The sequence below is a fragment of the Chlamydotis macqueenii genome, chromosome 5 (genome assembly GCF_036417535.1).
Source record: "Chlamydotis macqueenii isolate bChlMac1 chromosome 5, bChlMac1.mat, whole genome shotgun sequence".
In the NCBI taxonomy this organism is placed as follows: domain Eukaryota; kingdom Metazoa; phylum Chordata; class Aves; order Otidiformes; family Otididae; genus Chlamydotis; species Chlamydotis macqueenii.
The window spans coordinates 23,484,909-23,508,735 of NC_141560.1; the positions used below are offsets into that span (position 1 = coordinate 23,484,909).

Sequence of the window (23,827 nt, forward strand, 5' to 3'; positions counted from 1 at the left end):
TTAGGTCCTAGAGGACAAGTACTTGGCTTGCACAGAATATGGTCATCATCATTGTTGGCAGGCTAAACAGAGGGGCCACATGGGGTGATGGTGGTAAGTTGATGTTGACATTGATGTAAACTGTGCTGAGCCCTCAGGTGGTGGTAGGGTGCTAACCTGCTTACAACAGGCAGAAAAGGTGACCTAGTACAAATAAGTCGGAAGTGAAGCAAAAAGAAAATGGCGGGAATCAGTTGTGTATGTTCATCTGATCTATGCATAAAACAAGTCCCAAGGTCCAAATATTTTCAATAATTTAGCTGTTTCTATTGTTCTTGCTATTGTTTTTCTGTTCATATTGTTCTTGCTATTGATTTTCTGTTCCTTCATGGTGATGTTTTACATGGGCTGAGTCTGGTTTTAATCTCTACTGCTATGGAGTTTATCTCCAGTGCTCATATGAGAATGTTAAAAGAATATGACATGGGTGTGCGTGTGGAAATGATCTGTAATCTTTAGCCTACAATAGCAGAACTCTCTTATCTCAGTTTGAGGGAGGAGGGAATGCAATTGGATTTCTTGCTCCTCGTGACAGTTTCTTTAGCTGTACTGTGGTAGCCCCATCGGGTATGATGCAGCACAGCTGCTTTTCTAACTGGGGACAGCTGCCAGTTTCTCTTCAAAACTGAGCAATGTGAAAACATTATGTATAAAATCTGCACTTTCCTTTTTGGTGTATTGTTTTCTGACTCATCTTTTGTAAAGTTTTCTCAATATTTGTGCCTCAAAAGAACAAACCTCAAGCAATTAAGAAAACAAAACCCCCAGTTCTTTGCAGGAACAATACAGAGAGGTTTACTGCATTTGTGACCTTAGATTTCGGCTGGAGAGAGAGCCCAAGAGCAGATGATATGTTTGAAAATGACTGACAGTGAATTAACCGTGTACGGCGTGTCTTGAAAGTGCTGTAATACAGAGACTGTGTTAACACAGACGCTCAATAACACACACAGTGCATTGGCATAATAGGAGCAATCAGGTATTTGTAGAACTGGAGCACAAGAGAGAGAAGCCACAGCCTGCAAAGCTGGTTGTTGGAGATAGCCCTCAATCTGGTGCAATCCATGGGGGTTATTCTCCTTTCTGTTTCCTGAGACAGTGTCTTTTGGGGCTTATAACTGTGAGGAATGAAGAAAGTGCAGCTCAGTCTAGACATATGTCCCAAAGTAATCTATTCTCTCTCTTCTTGCCTTCTTCTCAAATCATCGCTGCTTTCACTTGTGTGGATTGATAGTGAATCCTTTGGCTTATCCCTTCTGTCTCATGCTATTTATTGAGTAAGAGCCTTTCACCTTTTTTACTGCTCTTTTGTGTTGCTGTAGCAATGGTGGGACCCATCCTTGTTGTCTGGTTAAATGTACTTTTAATTGCTTCAATACATGTGGTTAAAAATATACAATGAATATTAATGTTATGTTACATCATCTGTAATAAGGAGATAAAAATAAATGTTAATGAAATCTGATCTTTAGCCAATTTTGAAGCTGATGATTTAGCTTTTGGCACTCCGCCTTTTGGGCTATGGCGGGGCTAGTTGCTCAGGGTAAACACTTGTGTTCAGCTGAAACCATGGGTAAATAGGCACATAGGATGGGAAAGATTTGCCTATACCATTGAATTCAGAGCCTTAGGATCACAAGTGACTATACAATAGACATTTAGCCCAGAGTGATGCACAGAGCATTTGGATCACACAATGTTTTAGAAAAACACTCAGAACATATTCCAAAATCCTTTAACAAAGTTAAAACCTTCATGTGCAGACTGCTATTAGGAAAAGAGCAAGAGATAGGGATATTGCTAATGTTGTGTATTTCCATGATTATCTTACCCTACAGAGCACAGGAAAAACATATAGCATAGCGATGAAATGTGTTTTTAAAGGCCTGTAGGAGAATATCTTAGTGGCAACTGCTTTTGTCCTTTTCACATACAAAGAGTGAAATATGGAATGGGGGGGTGAGTAGTTTAATCTTCTGACAAGACACTGAAGAGACTAGCAATGGACCTGTACACTCAGTCTGATATCCAGTATTTTTTCATAATACTGAATTGTGGAAAGGGACAAAAAAGAGCTGCAAAATTGGTTTGGAAGTAGTAGAAAACATCTTGCAGTGAAAGAGCTACTGAGTCAGCATGTTTGCATTATCAAAAAAAACTTTAGAGAAAGGTTGGAAAGAGTGAATAAATATCTTCAAAGGAGAAAATGCCAGATGCCTAAAGTGCCTTTTATTTAGCAAAGAGAGGACTTAAGACCAGGCATATTCAAATTTGAAATAAAACAGAGTATTAAGCTTGGAGACAGACTAATTAGACACAAAGAGAGTCTCCATCAAGTCTTCAGATGAGGACTGGCACCTTTCTAGAGAAGTTGTTCTAGTCTTGCACAAGCTGATGGGCAAAAAGTGGCAGCAGAAGGGGAAATGCTGCAACGTTTTATTTACAGATATACCTACATTATGTTTATATGCTCACATAAATATACACACATATATATATATATAAGGCAGAAATGATGACTCATTTGGTTTTTCTGGCTTTAGACTCTCTGAACTCAGTAGTTTGTGTGGTAGTATCAAGGTTATTGGTTTTGAACTTCTTACAGAAGACTTAAAATAAGAAGGGTAGAAACCAATTATAATTTTTGTTACAAAAGCTCTGTTAGGTTGTAAAGCAATTGTAAGGGGATTTGAATATTGTGTAAGTGTCTAGTGATTTACTTTGAAATGTAAAGGAAACACGATTTCCAGTAATGGAACAATGACAGTAATTAAATCTTGCAATGCACAAAATGTTTGTAAACATTTGACCCTCTTAGTGGATGAGGGAAAAGCTGTGGATGTTGTTTACCTGGACTTTAGTAAAGCTTTTGACACCATTTCTCACAGCATTCTCCTGGAGAAACTGACTGCTCATGGCTTGGACGGGCTCAGTTTTGGGGCCAGTTCTGTTCAATATCTTTATGAACGATCTGGATGAGGCGATCGAGCACACCCTCAATAAGTTTGTAGATGACACGAATTCAGGCAGGAGTGTTGAGCTGCTTGAGGCTAGAAAGGCTCAACAGAGGGATCTGGACAGGCTGGATCAATGGGCTGAGGCCAACTTTATGACGTTCAACAAGGCTAAGTGTTGGGTCCTGCTCTTGGATCACAACAACCCCATGCAATGCTACAGGCTTGGGGAAGAGTGGCTGGAAAGCTGTCAGGTGGAAAAGGACCTGGAGGTGTTGGTTGACAGCTGGCTGAACATGACCCAGCATCCTGGCTTGTATCAGGAATAGAGTGGCCAGCAAGAGTAGGGAAGTGATCGTGCCCCTGTACTCAGCACTGGTGAGGCCGCACCTTGAATACTGTGTTCAGTTTTGGGCCCCTCACCACAAGAAAGACATCAAGGTGCTGGAGTGTGTTCAAAGAAGAGCAATGGAGCTGGTGAAGGGTCTGGAGCACAAGTCTTATGAGGAGCGTCTGAGACAACTGGGACTGTTTAGTTCAGAGAAAAGGAGGCGGAGGGGAGACCTCATTGCTCTCTACAACTACCTGAAAGGAGGTTGTAGGGAGGTGGGTGTCGGTCTCTCCTCCCAGGTAACAAGGCATAGGATGAGACGAAATGGCCTCAAGTTGCACGAGGGGAGGTTTAGATTGGGTATTAGGAAAAATTTCTTCACTGAAAGGGTTGTCAAGCACTGGAACAGGCTACCCAGGGAAGTTGTTGAGTCACCATCTGTGGAGGTATGTAAAAAATATGTTGATGTGGTGCTTAGGGACATGGTTCAGTGGTAGACTTGACAGTGCTAGGGTTACGGCTGGACTTGATGATCTTATAGGTCTTTTCAAACCTAACTGATTCTATGATTGTGTAAACAAGATAAAGGATGTGTTTTGGTTGCAAGGGTCTTTATATGTCATTAGTGACATCTGCTTGAATTTTGAAAAGTTTAACATAACCACTTTTTCTTGGAGGATATATGAAATACAATTTTAAACCAATGGACTAAAGCATGTTAAGTAGAGGAAATAACTAACTAGTGGTATTGTACACTAACATAATGTACAAATGTGTATGTGAGTCTCATGTTCTGGAGACGATAATGTTCAGAAAAATGTTTTCTAAAGAAAAGAAATTTCACATCTCTTCTTCATCTTGTTGCTAATACCTGTAGTTAAAAGTATAAGAATTATGCAAGGTTTGACTTTGTGAAAAGTTTTATTTGATTTCTTATTTGTTATAAATAAAAAAAATCCACTTTTTAAAAAGTAATAAATTTCATTCTTGCGAAGTGTTATTTCTCTGGCTTGGCCATGTCCAAGTTTATTAACTGAAATGAAATAAAAGTGTTAAACTTACTTTATTCTGCAGAACTACAGTGTTTCCTGTGATAATGTAATCATTTTTGTGCTTTCCAAGGCTTTAGCAGTGTTAATCTTGAATAATTCTTAGGGTCTGGTGATATTATAATGTAAAAGCAATGTTAAGCAGTCTAAAAGGTTTAATGTGAAATCATACAGCATCTGTTATAATAATTTAATAGTTTTTATATTACCAGTTAGAGGAAGCGACCTAATTAATGAGCCATTTTACGTGGCTTGCCAGCTCACAGCCTGATTGTGCTTTCCCATGGTGCTGGCTGCAGCCTTGGCAGCAGCGCAGGAGGTGGTGTGGCTCCCTGCTCTGCTCCTGTGGGAAGCATAACTCCCCTGCCAGCGCAGTGCTCCCAGGTAAGAGTTGGGACTGCCAAAAAGGAAGAGCCATTTATGGCCCCCCCAGGATCCCCAGCATAAAAAAAAGATGTGTGAAGATGCAGAGGGTACCTGTCTATGTTAAAATGAGCTAACACAATGTCTGTAAGTAGCTAATGTTGTACTGAAGCATGCTAATTTGATGATTGTGACATGAGCTACTTAATTTGCATTGAATCATCACCTAGCAGCTGCATCCTGACTCGTAAAAACAGTGGACATCTAATAAATCACAGGAACCAAAGGCAGGTAAATCCAGTGGCTACATTAGATTCTCAAAAAACCCTAATCCTAGCAAAACAATTCTGAAGCAAGCTGAGTAATTAATGGTGAACAATTTTGAGATACATTTTATCTGTCTTTCCATTCATAACTAGTCTATCAAAATCTTGGGAGCTTTTTAGACTTGTCTTTTATTGCCAGTTATTTCCTGAATCCTTTCCCTCAGTAATTCTTGATTTGTCATATAGTAGGCAAAGATGAGATTGTAGATCCTTTGATGATCAATTCAGGAGTAATAGAAGTATATGTGTATTAAAGTAAAGTATGCCTTTAATGATGAACCGCTCTTCCTGGATAAATCTCTGCCCTCCTCTGAATTATGTTAATCTACTTCATATTACTTTTGGAATAGCAGCGTCTACTTTAAAAAAAGTTAATAAAAAATTAATATGGCATATTTATCTAGGAGTAAAGCATACGGAGAAAATATGTGGATCACAGATTTTGGTCTAGACCTGCTTCTGATGCTATCTAACTGCAAGAATGCATGAATCCCCATTTTTTAAATGCCACTGCTTCCTCATATGTCAGATGAGAACAGTGATGATACCAGCCTCTTTTCTGAAACTCTTTGAAATTTTTAAGTGGATTGTTGCTGTAGTTGATGGTCCACATCATAATAAACTCTGAGACTGAACTATATGAACTGGATCCATTCTTATTTGACAGCAGACCTTCATTGATGCTGTTTGTTATAATTTATTGGTGTGTCTGAGCCCAAGTTTGTAAACTGAAATTTGAGCCTGATACCAAGTTTGCCTATTCAACCAGATTTCTATTTGTGAGTTTCATGGAAATGGAACTAACTTGGATAGAAAAATATACTTTGTGTATATCAGTGCTTATAGGTTTTTGGAAAGGCTTATGATCTTTAGATTATGAGCTCCAAGAGGATAATGACAGCAAAGTTACACTTCTGACAAAATTATTGTTCAGCAGAATGGGCTTTTGGCTGAAGTTTAAGATGTCTACCTCAAAAGCAGAAAACAAGCATTGAGCACTTGGGTCCAATTTCCTCAGAAGACATTGTAAAATTCTACTCTTTCTGTGGAATTGTTAAGTGTAATCATATCAGACAATCTGATGTGCAATTGCTTGGGAATACTTTTACAGAGTTGTTATCCAACTGAAAAAATATTTACTCATCAAAATATTCTGTAAGAAAAGACTGTTTGACAAACTCAAAGCTAAACTAAAAGGGCTGAGAAAGTTTTCATAAACCTTTGGCTATCTGGGAGAGGTGACATGGTGAAACGGGTGACTCGCTGTGTCACAAACATGATGCCTGTAAACATTTGTTGACAGCTTGACTAGGAGCCTGAGTATAGTTGATGAGGACCCTCTGAGCTGTGGAAATTGAAAGTTATGCTCCCCTCTCTACCAGCCCCAAGGAGTGGGCTGGGGGAGAGGGAGCCTGGAATCAGTGCAGCCTGTGCTGCTGTGCTCATATTAACACTAAAGAGAAGATTTGGGTCTCCAGGGTTATAACTGATACCATTTACTGATATTAAATTAACTTAAGAGGAAAAAACCTCAAACTTAAATTATATTAATCCTTCACCACCTTAGTGCAATTTCTCTTGACCATTGTCATGTATTTTAATATAGTTCTGCTACACTTACTCTCCTGCTTTTTCATTATGAACAGTCACAGTTCAGCAATGAGCTCACACTCAGCTTTTCCTACCTCTCCCCAGCCACACATGCCCCCTAGAAAACAAGCAGCTCTTCTTTCCTATTTTCTCCTGCTATCCTATTTTAATAAATAAACCATGAGAAAACATATTGTTCTTAATTGGACTGGACGTTAATATCCAGCCCTGCATCAAATTGGGCTGCAGAGACTTCTGTTGCTAAGCAGTGTCGTTGCTAGGCATTGCACAGCGAGAGGTACTGCACTTGGTGAGATGGCTCTGCGTGAGTGTGTGTGCATGTATACGTACATGCATATCTGTGCACTCATGGCTGTTCACTTGGGGTATTGCTATGGCTTGTGACCATGCACCTGGGTGTCTCTGCACACGTCCACAGCTCAGCTCTGTGGCCAACTCTTGAGTCTCAGTTCCCTCTGTGCTGTGCAAGAGAAACGCATTATTTAAATTAGGTGAATGCTAATAACCTGGCAGGCTGAGCAACCCTGAAACAGGGAGCTGTGGTTGCACTTGATCAAAAAAATTTTGTCCCATCTAGACTTGATGCCCCTCATCCTTTCACCAGTCCAGAGAAATCTGGTGTTAGGCAGTGTCATGTGCTGATTCTAGCTGCAGTGTCTATACTGACAACCAAACAAAAGCCCCAAACAACTCTCTGTTACATTACTAAAGTGCATTGTTTTTGGCTGAGCTTTGAGACTTGAGATCCAGACAAAAACATCTATTAAAATTCTGAAGGCACATTTGTTAACTGCAGAACTATTTAATTCAGTACCTTGACTAAATTCTATTTATACAAATTACATTGTTTCCCAAATCACCTCACTTGGAAGACCTCCTACTTTTCTGCGTCAAACCGGCATCAAGTATTACTTAGAGAAACTTCACACCAAACTTGCTTTGCTTAGGAAGATCTTCAGAGTGAAAGGCCTCTATTTAAACCTGTTCGTGTGAGCTCACTTGTGGTGCCAAGACCCTTTTTTTTTCCTAGATAATATTTGATTTGATGGAAAACTTGTGAGAATAGCTTGTATTTTTCTAGCACCTGAAGCACATTCAGACTGGATTTAGTCATTAACCTGAATCCCAGGCTCGCCTATATCTAATAGGGAGGTGCAGATGGCCAGCGCATTCCAACATTCCCAGGATTGTTAAGTTAAACAGGTGCTGGAGTGGGAGTTGCTCAAGGCAGATCAGTTTATACAGCTTGCAATGTGTATCATTGCCCTCTTTGTTGGGCTGCCTGGCTTCAGGTAAGGATGAGGTGTTTCCTTTCTGCTTGTGTTTGTTGACTTATGCAAGCTTAACTACGATTCTTGAGCTGTTAAGTTAATTTCAACACGAAGTCCTGATTTCTAGGTAAGAAACTGAAATGCCAAGGCAGACCCAGCACTGATGAGCCTATGATTTAGCAGAATGCTGAAGTCTCTCTTGCTTGAGGGACATACAAGCCCAGACTCCCAGCACTTGCGTCACTGAACTGCAGACTACACAATGGGAGATGTTTTCTAGCCCTTGTTTTGAAACAGAACTGCTGTGGAGCAAAGAGAACAACAAAAAAAAAATCATAGAGTTACAAGGTCAATTTCTTTGAGGGCACTAAAATGGCAGTGTGAGGACCTAATCTCCAGTTCCTGGCCTAGAGATGCCTCTTACATCACACAGTTACTAGATAGAATGCAGAACAATCTAAGAAGTAAACCAACAGAAAAACAGACCAGTGAGAAAATTGTGTCAACAGCTTCCTAAACATGGCAATCATCAGATACCTGTGCAAAAGTCAGGCACCATGAGTGGCATTTTGAACAAGATATTTAAAATGCTAGCTTTGAAGTATGGGCTGGATGAGTGGTTAGAGAAGTGGCTGAAAACTGGCTGAATGGCTGGGCCCAGAGCATGGTGAGCCATGGCATGAAGTCTAGTCAGAGGCCTCTGTTTAGCAGTGAACCCTGGAGGGTCAATACCGGGTCCAGTTCTATTCAACATCTTCACTAATGATTTGGATGCTAAAGCAGTGTACCCTCAGCAAGTTTGCTGATGACACAAAACTAGGAAGAGTGGCCGTTGCATCAGAAGGTGGTTCTGCCATCCAGAGGAATCTCAACAGGCTGGAGAAACGGGCCAACAGGAGCCTCATGAAGCTCAACATGCAGAAGTGCAAAGTCCTGCACCGAGGGAGGAAAAACTCCATGCATCAATACATATTAGGAAGCAACAAGCTGGAAAATAGCTTTGTAGAAAAGGACCTGGGGTCCTGATGGACACCAAGCTGAATATCAGCCAGCAGTGTCCCCTTGCTGCAAAAAAGACTAGTGGGATCCTAGGCTGCATTAGTGTCGTAGTTCAGCCCTGATCAGGACCAGACTACGCAGTCTCTCTCTCGCTCCCCCCACCCTCCGAGAGAATAGGGGGAGATGATATAAGAAAAACGGCTCAAGGTTTGAGATAAGGACGGGGAGAAATCCTTAAAGTTACCATCACAGGCAAAACAGACTCGACTTGGGGAAAACTATTCATTTATTTCTAAAATTAGCAGAAGAATGAGACAGGGAACAAGATAACCTCCCCCCACCCCTCCCTCTTCCCAAGCTTAACATTATCTCTACTACCTTCCCCTCCCGAGCGGCATAGGGGGGAAGAGGGAATGGGGGTTGCAGTCGGTTCATCATACGTTGTTTTACGCCGCTGCTTCATGGTTGGGGGAAGAACTCCTCACATTCCTCCCCTGCTCCAGCGTGGGGTCCCTCCCACGGGCCACAGTCCTTCGTGGAACTGCTCTGGCATGGGTCATCTCTTCCACGGGGTGCAGTCCCTCTAGAACAGCTGTCCCAGCGGGCCCTCCACGGGCCACAGCTGCCTTCAGGCATCCACCTCCCCCGGTACGGGGTCCTTCACGGGCTCCAAGTGGATCTCTGCCCCTCCGTGGACCTCCATGGGCTGCAGGGGTACAACCTGCTCCACCATGGTCGTCACCACGGGCTGCAGGGGAATCTTGGCCAGGAGCTGCATTACTCCTCCCCCTCCTTCTGAACTGACCTTGGCGTCTGCAGCCGTTCCTCACAACAGGCTGGTAGATGTCTCTCAGGATCCTTTTTACATCTTATTCACTTCTCATCTCCTTTCCACTTCTTGCAGCTGGGCTGGACCGAGTCGGGCCCAGTCGGCTGCCTGGCGAGAGGCCAGAGGGTGAGGCCTGCAAGGCCTATGAGGCCTGCGCCTCCCCCTCTGTGCCTCTGCCCCCACTCAGCTTCTTCACATCTTCTCCTCCTCTTTTTCCTGTTTTCCCCTACTTAAATACGTTATCGCAGAGGCGTTATCACGGGACATTCTGCTACCAATTGGCTTGGCCTTGGCCAGCAGCGGGTCCGCCCTAGGCCCCGCCGAGTCCACTGAACAAAGGGGAGCGACTTCTAGCAGTTTCCTACAGAAGCTACCGCCTTAGGCCCCCCCTCACTAACAAAACCAGAACAATTAGCAGGAGTGTTGCCTGCAGGTTTAGGGCAGTGATCCTTCTCCCCCTCTGCTCAGCACTGGTAAAGCCACATCTGGAGTATTGGGTCCAGCTCTAGGCTCCCCAGGACAGCACAGGACAAAACAGTGGCAGTGCATCTGAATTTAGACCATATTTATCAGACTGGGCTCTAGAAGGTGTTTAGCTGTGTGAGATCCTAGGCAATGCTTGTCAGGCTCAGGAGGAGCATAGAGATAACGTGATGCTGAGGCCAGCTGAGATTGCAGAACCTCATCTCTGTTGTAAAGGGAAATTTAGCTGTTGACAGCAAGAGACTGGCTTGGAATTTTTTTCACCATCCTCTTGGTTAGAGGCATCCATTTTATACATCAGACAATTTAAGGAAAATCTGTGCTAAATGAGCTCAAAGTCTCAAACTTCTAAGGGGACAGTTGACATTCCTGCAGAAAAGTATGTTCTAGGCTAAGACTCCAGATTTCCTTCCCTCCCAACCATCAGCTACTTTAACCATGATATGATTCAGCTTCTAACCCATTTGTCACTATCTATTTCTGTCTAAACAATCCTACAGCAAAAGTTCTCTGTTAAATGCTGGCAGCAATTGCTGAGATCTGAATGCTGACAATGCTTTTAAGGGATAGCCTAGCTACAAAGCCATAGCAAGATGTCTTTGGAGATTTATCTCGGGTATGGAAAACAGGATAGGCTGGGAATCTGGGTTGACCCATTTAGGGAATGAAAAAGAATTTGTGATTCAGAGATGCACACGCAAGGATATAAGCGTAGTTCTGTATTTTAATGCGAATGAGTAAACAGTCAGCACTATAATAATCTCTAAGGCATTTGATCCCAATAAACTATCTTAATCCTTAGGGCTACTCTGGCAGTAAGAGATAACTGCACAGAAGCAGAAATGTTCTTAGCATAAAACTCACATATCTATGTTTACTGTGCGTGTTAGAGAGTTTCAGACTCTTCTTCCCTTCTCCCCAACACTGATGAACGCTTTATCTGTACAGTCTGCCAACACTCTACTTCGCTAATAAAAGCCTTTTAATTGAGTTTTTATATTGTTGCCAGCAAGGACCAAGAAAAAAGGAAAATGTTTGGGACTGATGCTTCCCTAGTGGCATGCCCTCTGCTTCAATAATGTTTCACTACAGGTAAGACTGGGGTTTTGGTTTGTTTTTTTTTTTTAGTAGCCATATATGTGGTCCTGTGCTTTGTGGGAGGATGCATTTCCACATGTCTGCACTTAAAAAGCCTCTGAGCTGAATAATTTTGTGGCTGTTGTCTCCTGATTGCTGCATTGTCTTCATTGTTGTCTTCATTGCAGACAAAGGCCCATGGTTCAGAAGTGCAGAGGCAGTGAATGCCTAGGCAGTGAAGTGCTAAAAGTTATCTAATTTGTTACATGACTAAAGACTGATTGACACTTATGAATGTGAGAGAGTATGAGCATATCCTACCTCCAAAAATGGGTGGTGCCTCTGCAGGTTATGTCACCACAGCATGTTCACATGATTCATGCTCAGCCAAAGACTTCGGTTAAAGCAGACCATTGCTGAACTGTGGCCCACCTGCTACTCAAGGCACAGGGCTGTGATTTTTTTTTTTTTTTTTTTAAACAATCTTCAAGATAGCACTTGCTCCTCTACTATTGGAGTCCTGGCACCTAAAGACACTTCAGCCCTGTCTGGTATCTCTTGAGGATAGGGGCCGTGTCGTCAGTGCAGGAATGTAGTACCTGCTGCTGCTGATCTCATGCTAGTGGTCTTCTGGTCTAAACTGAGAGGCAGAAATGAAACTGAGACTATTATTTACAGCTCAGAAATCTCCTGAATAAAGATGAAAATTGTTCGAATTTTTTTTTCTTTCATTGATTGGCTAGTTTGCAAAATATTTCTTGGTTAGGTGGGTGAATGGCCATTAGGTACCGGATTTAGACTCAGCTGAAGGTTGGTTGCCATGTAAGTTGAAGTAATTTTTTTTTTTCCCCACAAATGACAGTATTGGTTGGGTTTAGACTCTTTTGCAGAAATGTTGCCATATAACAGCTTTAAAATAATACAAATGAATTTGTGTTGTAGAATCTAGTTATGCATTTCTGTTTAGAGCACTTCAAGGCCTAGACCTGGGATTTGAGCTCCCCTCACAGTTATGCAAATGGCAGTGCTGAACATGACAGCAAAAGCATTGACCTAGCTGGGAACTGCCCTAAGCAGGGCAAAACAATGAGTCTGCATCTATATTTCACATTTAGGCGTAGCTCTGAACTGCTTTTTGAAACAAGCATCTCTAACTGCGCTTCATATTTTTTGACAAGGACTTGTAAGAATTTTAACTTAGACAAAGCTATGAGATATAATTGCACGAGTGGCACTGTATCAAATGGCCTTTAGCATACGGGATACATTATGTCATACTATTGGTTGGGAAGTTGTGGAGGAAAGTATGGATCCTTTAACTTATGTGAGGAAATCCAGGTATGGGACTGCAGTTGACTTCAGAATTGCACATACTTTTCCTTTACATCTTGTGGTGGTGGTTGTTCTGCAGAAATTGCACTGCAGAGATTTATTGGAGTGCTGCTCCAGTGCTCTCCGAAATCAGTGGCAAAGCATTTCTCAGCTTTAGTGGTAAGTGTTCAAGCTGCAGTATGTCATAGAGCTAAACAGTGAAGTATGACCTCTGGTGTGTTTACCCTGTATATTATGCTAATTGCAACAGTCCAGTATGTGTATGTTAAATGCAACAGGTTGTGAAAGATAGCGATATCAACTTCAACTCCCACCGACCCAGGAATTAAAGGGCATCTAGTCTTATTTCCTAAAATTAGGTGTAATAAAATTGTGTTGTCCTTGATGTTATCATAATTGGTATAAAAACTTGTTTATAGCAAAACATTACAGACACAGACTGATTTTCTGCAGGAGTTCGCGGCTGGTAAAGCTAGACTCTGGCAGACTAGAGCATGCATTTGAACACCCAATGCAAGAGTCATACATGTGCCTATGTCTTTACCAATATGTATAAAAATAGGGTACATTTGTAATGAACAGTTGATAATCCAGTATTTTCAATTTTTAAATGATTCTTTCTTAGTTTAAAAGGATTTTACTCTCTTTTTAGAAGCTTCTGTAATGCTACCATTTGCTCTAAGTCTTTGAAATCTGACAGCCAGCTCTTGATTTGGGGAAGCTAAAGTTAACCAGAGGACTAGATGTATTCTACCTCTGGCAGCACCACTGTGTACTATGGAGACATGAATGAAGAGTGGGAGAGTCCAGAAGCTTTGAGAGCTAATCTTGTTATAACCATGAATTTTCTATATAGCCACAGGTAAGTCTCTTTGTCTTAGTTTCCTTCCTTGCACAGGAGAGATACTGGTATCAGCTCACAAGGGAACCATGGAGGTAAATGAATGTTTGTGACTCAGGGAACAGGCAGAAATAAATAATCAAACATACGATGCAGAAGAAGTGGCAGGGATCAAATACTTAAAGAGTTCAAATAGACCTACTGGAAGAGTGTCCTGCTCCTCATCCCTGGGTGAGGTTGGGATTCTGGGGGAGAAAACAGCCGTGCAAGTAAGCTCTAGTTCACAATGTATGTGGAGAAAAGGGCTTGATTCAAGTTACGTAAACACTCTTAGTCTTGGCGCAGCTCAGCTTGTGCATTCTTGACTTCGGAAATGAAAATCCTGTTCTTGACCTGCTGCTTTACTGGGTGCATGGCTGTGTGCTGCATGCTCTCCCTCTTCATTTCCTCTTACAAATAGCCCTTGGAAACTGTTCCTCAGAAGGGGCTTCCTCATCACACTGTGAATGATTCTTCCATTTACCTCTTTTCCTGCTCTACCAAAGACTTGCTGTTACCACCACTTGGTAGTACCAACTGTAAATTGCTAGGCCAAGCTATAGGACTGAGAACTGTGAAAAACTGTCGGAACTAAGAAAATAATTCAGATAGCATTACTGATGGTTTCCAGATCTTTCAATTTTCCCATTTCTACTTTTGTTTCATGGTGTGATTCAGTGCTGTTTTGTGGTCCAGTGTTTTAACATTTTACGTAACTACTCTTGAAATCCAAATGCTGAGTGAATTTTTCATAGTGTTCCAAAGGTTTTGGTGGCATTATTAAATATGTCTATTTTTTTAAAAAAAATCTTTTGCAGTGAGTTTAATTTTCCATGTGCACCACCCAAAGCTGTTAGGCGTAGTGCCCAGCTTACAAGCCATTGAAGAGTAGCATGCCTAAGGTTTTCCCAGCTGCTTGCTCAGGATTTTGCTGACTCCATGTGGACATTGCCCCTTGATTGTCTTCTGTAAACAGGTGGACAGAAGAGATGCATGGAGTGGTAGATGAAAACTCTTACTGAGTGCCTTTAAGTTGTGCTTGGTGGCAGGGGTAGAGGTTTGTTGAGTTTGTATAAGGTATGGAACCATACTTTATACCGTATTTTTTTCCCCAATAATCTATTTCAATTGAATTTAAGGAAAAAACATGCTCATGCAGCTCCATTCTAGCATGTTGAAATGGACTTCTCTCCAGGTAATTTACAGCAGACCTGAGCTATCTCTTATTTTGGCTCTCACTCTGAAGGGAGGTAAGTTCTGTAAACCTCATGCAAGGGAGAGAGAGAGGAACCTTGTCCACTTGCCTACACCATTTTGTACTGCAAAAGCCCAAGCAGTTAACACTAGCTAATTAACTTTATCTGACTACTATGCTGAAATGGCCTCAATTTTTAAAGGTATTTATGTAGCTGATTTTCCCTGTTTTCAATAAGAATTAGCTACCTTAATACCTTTAAAAATTAAGCCCTTTTTCAGATATATGCAGTCCAACATAATCTCTTACATGTGTGTGCTGTGTTCCTCTCTCATGCTATCCATGTGCCCAAATTGTAAACACTGAATCCCTGCAGACCAATCATTTACTGAAAATTTTACCTTGAATGGCACTGTATTTTCTGGTCTTTGAAAGACAACACGAACAGACTCTCCAGAGAAAGGAGGTTATCAGGAACATTTGGGGACAGACAGGAGATGTTGCACTGTGCAACGTGTATGGTCTGAGAACAAACCAGAGTGGGATAGCATACTATGTGTAAGGCAGTGTTTTACCAAATTGGATAAGATATTCTAATTTTGTTTCTTAACTAATCCAAGAAATGTTCCTACTGTGGGGAAACTTTCTCCAATAAGGAGTAAGAATCAATCAAGACCTTGCACCCCAACCTCCTGCATTTATCATGAGACTCCTGGTTGCAATACTTAATTACGACCTTGGCAAATGTGCTCTCAAAGCCCAGGCAGGGTCCCATCCAGGGAGCTGAACAGCAGGCAATAGTCCTTCTTCTCATGCTAGTGGCTCTGCTCACCCAAGAAGATCCTGTGATGCTGACAGCTGGAAGGGAAGTCTTGTTGCTTTTCCATCTCTTTGTCATTGCTTACATGTGGGGAGAGAAAGGCAGCTATTTGTTCTGCCGTATGAGAAACATCTTCTAGGGAGGCAGTGTCGACCTTGGCAGCTAGGGACAATATGTATGATAAAATAGGACCAGAAGCATGTAACTGTCTGTATGTGCTCATAGGACACTTGACAGGACAGTTGCCAGACATGGCATGGCAACTGCAGAATGCAGCATCTCTGCGCTTCCCTCCCAGCCCAGAGGCATGGACAGAAATACCTGTAAAAGGAACTTGTGTCAGAGCTGCTCCTCACTAGTCCTTTCCTGTAATGCCAGAACTGGGAAGGCTAGCACATGTTAGTGCTCACATCTTCATGAAGTTTACATGTGGAGATATGCAAAACCTGACTTGACACAGTCTGGGGAAACCTGCTGTAGCTGACCCTCCTTTGGGGAGGTAGTGCTTGGACTACAGATGATCTCCAGAGGTCTCTTTCAACCTCAACAATTCTGTGATCATCCAGAGAAAAAGAACAATCAATCACAAGCCTTTTAGGCAATATTGAAGTCTCCTTTCTGACACTTTCATTTAGCCTAAGTAATAAAATGGTCTTTAGGTGACAGAGAAAAATTAAAAAAAGACTATAGCCAGAGGGTTAGGGTAAATCAGGTTGAAAGTTCTCGCCTTGCGTAATATTTAATAATGATGTGAAGAAGTATAACAGGTTTCGAGAAAAGTACTGAGGAAAAAAAAAAAAACAACTTTTCTCAGAACACCAACTGCTTCATGATAAGGAAATTTTATGCTCTATTAGAAGAGGCAATTAAGCTCAGAACTAGCTCTTCCAGTCTTCCACATGCAAGCTGACTGCTCCAGCACTGGGAATATTAGGTACCAGTCATCATCCACAAATTTTGTGATTTTTGGGAGAGGAATGAGAGTGTGATCCTTGTGAGGATCTGCATGGTGTTAGAACACAATTCACAAAAGAACTGGAACCAGTGAAACTATCAAGAGATAAAAGACATGTCAGAAAAAAAAAAAAGAAGTTAAAAAAATCACAGTGAATACCTGAACAATCAGTTTATCCTGAGTCCAATTTGGTTGTAAATGAAACCTGTGGAAAACACTGCTCAAAAGAGCTGTGGATTCTGCTTAGGGAAAAAGAAAGAAAAAAAAAAAAAGTAAAGCCATTCTTGGTTGAAAAATAAAAGGGTTGTGAAACACTCATTTGGCTGACCTCCAGATGCCTCTGAAAAGTCAAATCTTGCAGCTGGCTTGGGAAGACCCAATTTGGAAAAAAACCCTACTAACTTGAACTGAAGTTCTGCACAACTTGCTAAAGAAAGACAAAATATTGGCATTTTTTGCACTATGACCAGAATCATAATAGATTATAATACTCAGTAGGACAACATGGGGCAGGCAGCAGCTGTGATAGCGGTTTTGGGAGTGTACTTGGGAGGAAGTGACCACTCAAATAATCTACTTCAGGGACCTAAGTGTGATCCATAGCACCCAAAGTAAGTAAACCATGTTCCTCAGGTAGTGTGTGGAAAGTCACAGGTAAATCCAGCGAACCTAAGTTAGATCTTCATATAAAATGATGTAAACACTTCTCTGTAACCCAGAAGGATTCAGCTGCAGGAATCCCCAGTAGAATTCAGAAGCATCCAGAATCCTGTAAATGTCACGAGAAGAGTTACATGCTTTAAAGGGAGACTGAAAACAGGCAGTGCATTAGAAAGGGCATATTAAGTCAATGTCCTAGGTATGCAGCTGCAAATAGCTACCCAAAAAGCTATTGAGGGTGGGCCAGGACCTAAATCTTAGCCCTCAAATACCCTGAACTTCTCTGCTGGAAAGCAGATGTTTTTGCCCCAAGTATCTGGACCTACAGTCTCCTCTTGGAGGTAAAATGGCTGTGTTTTGCTTTCAAATGCTGAGTAAGGCTTGGGTCATTGAAAGATGTAAATCATAGAATGGTTAGAGTTGGAAGGGACCTTACAGGTCATCTAGTCCAACCGCCCCCCCGCAAGGAGCAGGGACATCCCCGACCAGATCAGGTTGCTCAGAACCTTGTCCAAGCTGGTCTGGAATGTTTTCAGGGATGGGGCATCCACCACCTCTCTGGGCATCCTGTTCCAGTGTTCTATCACCCTCATTAAAAAAAAAAAAAAAAAAAAAAATTTCTTATATCAAGCCTGAATCTGCTTCCTTCTATTTTAAAACCACTGCACCTCATCCTATCACAACAGGCCCTGCTAAAGAGTTTCTCCCCATCTTTCGTATAGGCCCTCTTTAAATACTGGAAGGCTGCTATAAGGTCTCCCTGGAGCCTTCTCTTCTCCAGGCTGAACAGCCCCAACTCTCTCAGCCTGTCCTCACAGGAGAGGTGCTCCAGCCCTCTGATCATCTTCATGGCCCTCCTCTGGACTCTCTCCAGCAGGTCCACGTCCTTCTTATGTTGGGGGCTCCAAAGCTGAATGCAGTATTCCCGATGGGGTCACCTGAGAGTGGAGTAGAGGGGCAGAATCACCTCCCTCGATCTGCTGGCCATGCTTCTTTTGATGCAGCCCAGGACGCAGTTGGCTTTCTGGGCTGCAAGCACACATTGTCAGCTCATGTTGAGCTTCTCATCCACCAGCACTCCCAAGTCCTTCTCTTCAGGGCTGCTCTTGATCCATTCTCTGCCCAGTCTGTAGTTGTTCTTGAGATTGCTCTGATCCATGTGTAGGACCTTGCAATAACCTCTTTTATACAAGAGGCTAGTGGTAAAAGCATTGTCAGATGTAGTTCTGCCTTTCATCTGAGGTCACTGAAATCCATATTCCAGAGGACTACTCTTTTATCCACTGAGGTGGTTGTGGGGGGGAAGGGGTTGGGAGTGGTGTGAGGTAGACTCTACACTCAAGTTGTATTTATGTCCCTGCAAATGAAAGAATTACAGTTCATTTGACTAAAGAAAGAATGCAAATAGAAACATGGTTCTGTCATCTAGTGGTTAGACACTACCGTGGGTTGGGGGATACCTGCTTCACAGACTACTTTTCACCTTTAAAGATCTGGAATTTCTCTTAAGTCTTTCAGAAATAAAAACCCAGCAACATCCAGGGCTTTGGGAAGAACATTTTATTGCTAAGCATATCTTTAAACAAAATGCAAATAAGAAAAGAAAAAGAATCAAAAAGGAAGAAGAAAAAGAAAGGGGGAAAAAAGCAATAACATCACAATAACTCAAATAAAAATTCTTAAGGTTGTCCATAAAGCAATAAGGATATGGTAGAAGCCCACATACAGAAATACACGTTCCCAAAAACTGTCCAATAGAAACTTACACAAAGAAAGTAAAGTGTAAATCTTTTTCCCGTAACTTAAAAAAGGAAAGCAAAAAGGAAAGGAAGAAAGAAAGCAGGAAATCATTTCACAAGACTCCAAGACTCCAAGAACAGCAATCTTTTACAGACATCAAGATATAATCAACTTTATATAGTTTCAGCCAGTTAAGTAAGTCATCTAAAATCGTGCTTTCATACCTTTTTAAAACCTGTCTTTTTATTTTCTTTTAGTATAAAAAATAAAAAAGGAAAGAAAAGCTCAACCTCGCACGCACACGCACCACACACACGCACACATACACGCACTGAAAATATTTGTTAACATGAAAGTGTCTTCTCTACATGTTTGAGAAGGCTGTTTTTTTTTTTTTTGAATTTAAGTTCCCATGTGCGTGTGTGTATTTGATGACACTTCTTCAAAGTCAAATATTCATGCGATTTATAAACACCAGCAAGAGTGGATTTCTAAACCTAAACAGCTGATTAGTTTTCATCTGTATACAGAAAAAGTGTACATTTCTGATATTTCAGAGTTCTCAATCCATCTTGGTTTTTGTTGTTTTCCTCTCTGTCTCTCTGTACCTCTCTCTCTCATTTGCTTTTTTGCACATGATAGGCATGGCCGTCAAACCACCTGGCTATCTATAGTAAGCTAATCCTTTTCACAATAATTGGGAAAATGTAGAAAACAAACAATGAAATTAAATAAGTTAAATAAAACCAAAATATATTCCCAATTTAACCATGAAACTGTATACACACCATCAGGGTATCCATATAGAAATTATACTAGCAAAAAAAAATAGTAGTAAAATATGTAAACAAAATTTCCGATTTTTTTTTTTTTTTGACACAGGTAACTGTGACAAAGCTAAAACACACGCTTACTTCACATTTTAAGGTTTGCTTTTGTTGTCTGTTTCATTTTACTTGGTTCTTCAAGAACATTCTCATTCCATGTTAAGACCATAACAGAACTTCTGTTCCAGTCGTGCCACCAAACATACCATGATAAATATATCTGTGTGTATATATATTTTATATTATTAAATCCATTTTTCTTTATTAGTTTTTGTGTGTCACAGCAGCTTTATTTATTTTCTTTTATATAAAAGAGAAGGAAAAGGGAGAATTGGGCAAATGGAAAGACAGAGATGATCTGAAATGTCAAGCTACAAAATTAAAATATTACATATGAAAAACAGTTTTATGTCCAAAAAAAATCTATGTATTTTGGATTCTTTTACAAGTGTTTAGCTTTTCTGACATTTATGGGTCTCATCACAAGTTGAACTCCAATGGTATCTTTCTGATCTCTTTATTAAACAACTGATTTATTATTATTTTTTGCATGCATTGCAATTGATCACAGAACCAGAACCCAGAGGAAGGCTCCTTTATTTTTGCATGGTATATTCAGCTCAGAATGGCTAACCATTTTTTAAGCATTCTTTTTCGAATCGTCAAATTCCTTTAACCAGTTTGGCTCTGCTAATGCATACTAAGTGATACTCTCAAATAAAGCCAATGACTGATCAGAACAGACCCAAACCCAGCTATTCTCCAGTTAAATTACAAATACTGGAGCCAGATCCAAGGGAACCAGCTTTCCATAATTTTCTTCAGCACCACCCATCAGACATTTTCACTGTGTTGTTAGCAAACAACTTACTGCAAGACAACGGATTCTAGAGACAACACAACCAGATATGCAGAGTAAACACCATGGGTAGCTTTTGAGTTTATATATGGTAATAGTCTCTCTTTATTTATTATGGATTTTTTTTTTCCGAGATTTCTTCTCAACTCATGTCCTGGTTCAACCCCCCCACACCGTTCCTCTCCACCCTTCCCTCCCACACCAAAAAGTAACAAAAAAAAAAAAAAAACCTCAAAAAAAAAAACAACCAACCCAAGAAACAAAACCAAACCAAAACAAAAGAACAACAATCTCCAAAATTATTTATTCCCCTCCTCCAATATTGAAAAGTTATATGTATGCTGGACATGGCCAGATCAGTTTGTTTAATATTTTTTTGTTGTTTCATAATGTTTGCATTTTTTCTTTTTCCTTCCTTTTTGTGTTTTTTTTTAAATAAGCAAACTGAAAAATTATCTATACAGTCAGGGATCACGAACATTGTTAAAGACTCACTTGGAGATATGAAACAAGTAAGCCATGAAGTCTTCTACCTTTGCAGAAAGTTCAGCGGAGGAGGAGATTTGGAGACGTCCAAGTTCATTAACAGGGCAGAGCTGTGTGCACCATCTCCAGAATGCTAAGTGTGCTTTATAATACATTAGGGCAGAGTTTGCTGACTCCAAGCGATGACTGAGACATTAACAGTCACTGCTGAAACTTTTTTTTCCCAATACTTTTTCCCACAAACGATATCTCCCAATCTCATTCGCTGCAATGGTTCTGATATTTCAGTTAAATCTCATTAAGTATTTATATATTTATATATAAATAAGTATTCTTTTTTACACATAATACTCTTTGTCCTTGTTTTTCTGTTTCTTGTGACCACTCTTTGAGCTCTGCTGCTTCTCCTTCACAAGCGTGCCGTTGCTCTGGGCTGAGTTGCTGATGTAGTTCCGCGTCTCGTCCACCTGATAGGACCCTTCGTCCCTGTTCCTGTACTTGTACATGGCGTACAGGAGGATGAGGATGCAGAGGGCGGCAGCAGCCACAATGCCGACGACCATCCCCGTTGTGCTGCTCGACTCACGGACGACCTCTGAGGCCCCCGGAACCCGTCTGATTCCCGGCTCTGTGGGGTTTGCTGTGGGCACATTACGGAACATGGGGGAAGTGATTAGCGGGCTCTTCAGCTTTGTGCTGTCTAGCTCATAGGCAGTGGGAAACGGAAGCAAGACTATGTCAGGCTGGGGTTTGAGCTCACGGTTATTCATTTTGCCGGCTGGCAATTTGGGCACCATCCCAGTCGAGGACGAAGCTGTGGAGCGGATCAGCTCAGGGGACAAAGACGTGGTAGTAGTCCTACCAGTTTCGGAGACTTTGTTAGGTCTAAAGTCCTTGGATTCCCACTTAGGTGCGTGTGCTTTGTAGCCACCTTCGAAGATTGAAGTGGAAAGACTCTTATCTGTTACCAAGGAGAAGGTGGTGTAAAAATCTTCATCATCAGTAGGGGGTAGGTTAGAGTCAAAGGTTTCCCCTGAGCCATACCCAGATATCACCAAGCCATCATCATCACAACCATCGCTGCCTTGGTCCGACAAGCAAGGTAACCCCGCCTCAGAGGTCATGGACAGGGAATCTTTGGTGGTCTCAATAATGGTGAGGAGGGGGCGAAAGGTAGGGGGAAGTGTAATGAAAGGTGCACGAGTAGCAATAGGAGGGATATCTAAAGGGTCTTCTACAAGTAGAGGGATAACTAATTCACCTCCTGGGATGGAAAAGAGAAAAAAAAGAAAATTAGTACATTTTAATGACACATTTTCAATTCACTTACTTAACTCAAGGGGAGTATAGGACTTGGGCACTACGAAAGTGTCAGGGATCAGATTTCTCACCCTAGCTGCACTACGAACTTACTTTCCTGGGGGCGTCTTTCATTATTCGCTCTCACCCTGCTTTGATGCTGGTAAACTGCATGTTTCATTTCCACCCTCTTTTAGCCTATGCTAGGTACATACAGTGAAACACTGAATTTTTTGGGACCCAATTTTTTTTTTTTTGAAGATACTCTCAAGTGACTCTGTGGACATCAATTCTTGGCAGTGATCTTCCTTAAGCATTTGGTTACAAGACTGTTTAAATTAATTATTTTAGACTTCCATAGAACAATATTTTCCTAGATGGATTTTACCACTTTTTTCCTCTTCTGGTTATTTTCAAGATAACATTGGTATTTCATCTCTGCCATTCAAGTCTGCTCATCTTCCCTAGCAGTTTCTAAGGCCTCTCCCTAAGGCCTTTCCTATTCATCCATTTCTTCTTGATTGTTGCCTGGTTTTTAAATTATGGGAAGGTTCATGAAAGTAAGTGATGGAATAAGAACCAAGTACTTACTGAGGTCCATGAAGATACAGGGCTCTACTCAACTCTTGTCCATCTCTTTTTAATCTTTCTTTACCATTCTGTTTGATACCAGGGGGTGTCCCTTTCTTTGCATCTCTTGGGGGTTACTAATGCCATACCATCTTGATCTTCGGTTCTTCTTGATATTCTTTTACTATGTTTTGATTGAAAATTAAGATAGACTTTATTGCAATTGATTATATAACTGAATAAGGACTCTGATGACCCAAATTACCACTTGAGCCCAGCAGTGTACTGCAGAAATTGTCTTCACACCTGCTATTATTTCTTGATAAGCAGACAGCTGTGATGAGTGCTACTTTTTCCTAGAGTGATGACTACTGGCCTATAGAAGATTAAAAATGAGCCAAGCTTACGGTCTACTCTTGAAGTAGAACAACAAAGCTATAGCAGTAACATTTATACCTTACAGTATAAGCCGCAACTGAAACAAGAAAATCAGCACATAATTTACAAGATTCAGTTCCTGAGCAGCAAATACTGCCACTTCTAGGGTAGTAGTCTTGTTTTGTCTATATACTGTAACATTACTGTACTTCTGGGTTTGAGCCTATGGATAATCAACACTCCATTGTTTTACTCTGATGTGGAGGCATAATTAATTCCTTTAATTCATTTAGTTCAGATTGTATAGTTTTCTGTTGACATCAGGTCACTGACACTTTTTTTAGAGCGAGCCACATTGCTTTTGAAAGTTTGTGTATAAATTTTCCCTTGAGTAATTTTTCTTCAGCTAGCTACTTAAGCTAGCTACATTAAATATAAACTTAAGAAAGATTTCATCTGACACCATGAGTAGTCATCTAGATCTGTTGGAAGGC

General features: G+C 41.1%; 1 protein-coding gene across 2 annotated transcripts in view; it reads right to left on the reverse strand.

Annotated features, from left to right (window-relative positions):
* Positions 1-18,719: 18,719 nt before the first annotated feature.
* Positions 18,720-23,827, reverse strand: part of NRXN3 (neurexin 3) — a 1,051,320-nt gene continuing 1,046,212 nt past the window's right edge. Inside the window, exon 23 of one of the 2 annotated variants that reach the window (XM_086748180.1) lies at positions 18,720-22,350. In XM_086748180.1, the coding sequence (XP_086604306.1) occupies positions 21,425-22,350 (926 nt within the window). In that variant the 3' untranslated portion in view covers positions 18,720-21,424. The remainder of the gene's footprint in view (positions 22,351-23,827) is intronic. The other variant, XM_086748181.1, reaches the window with a different exon arrangement.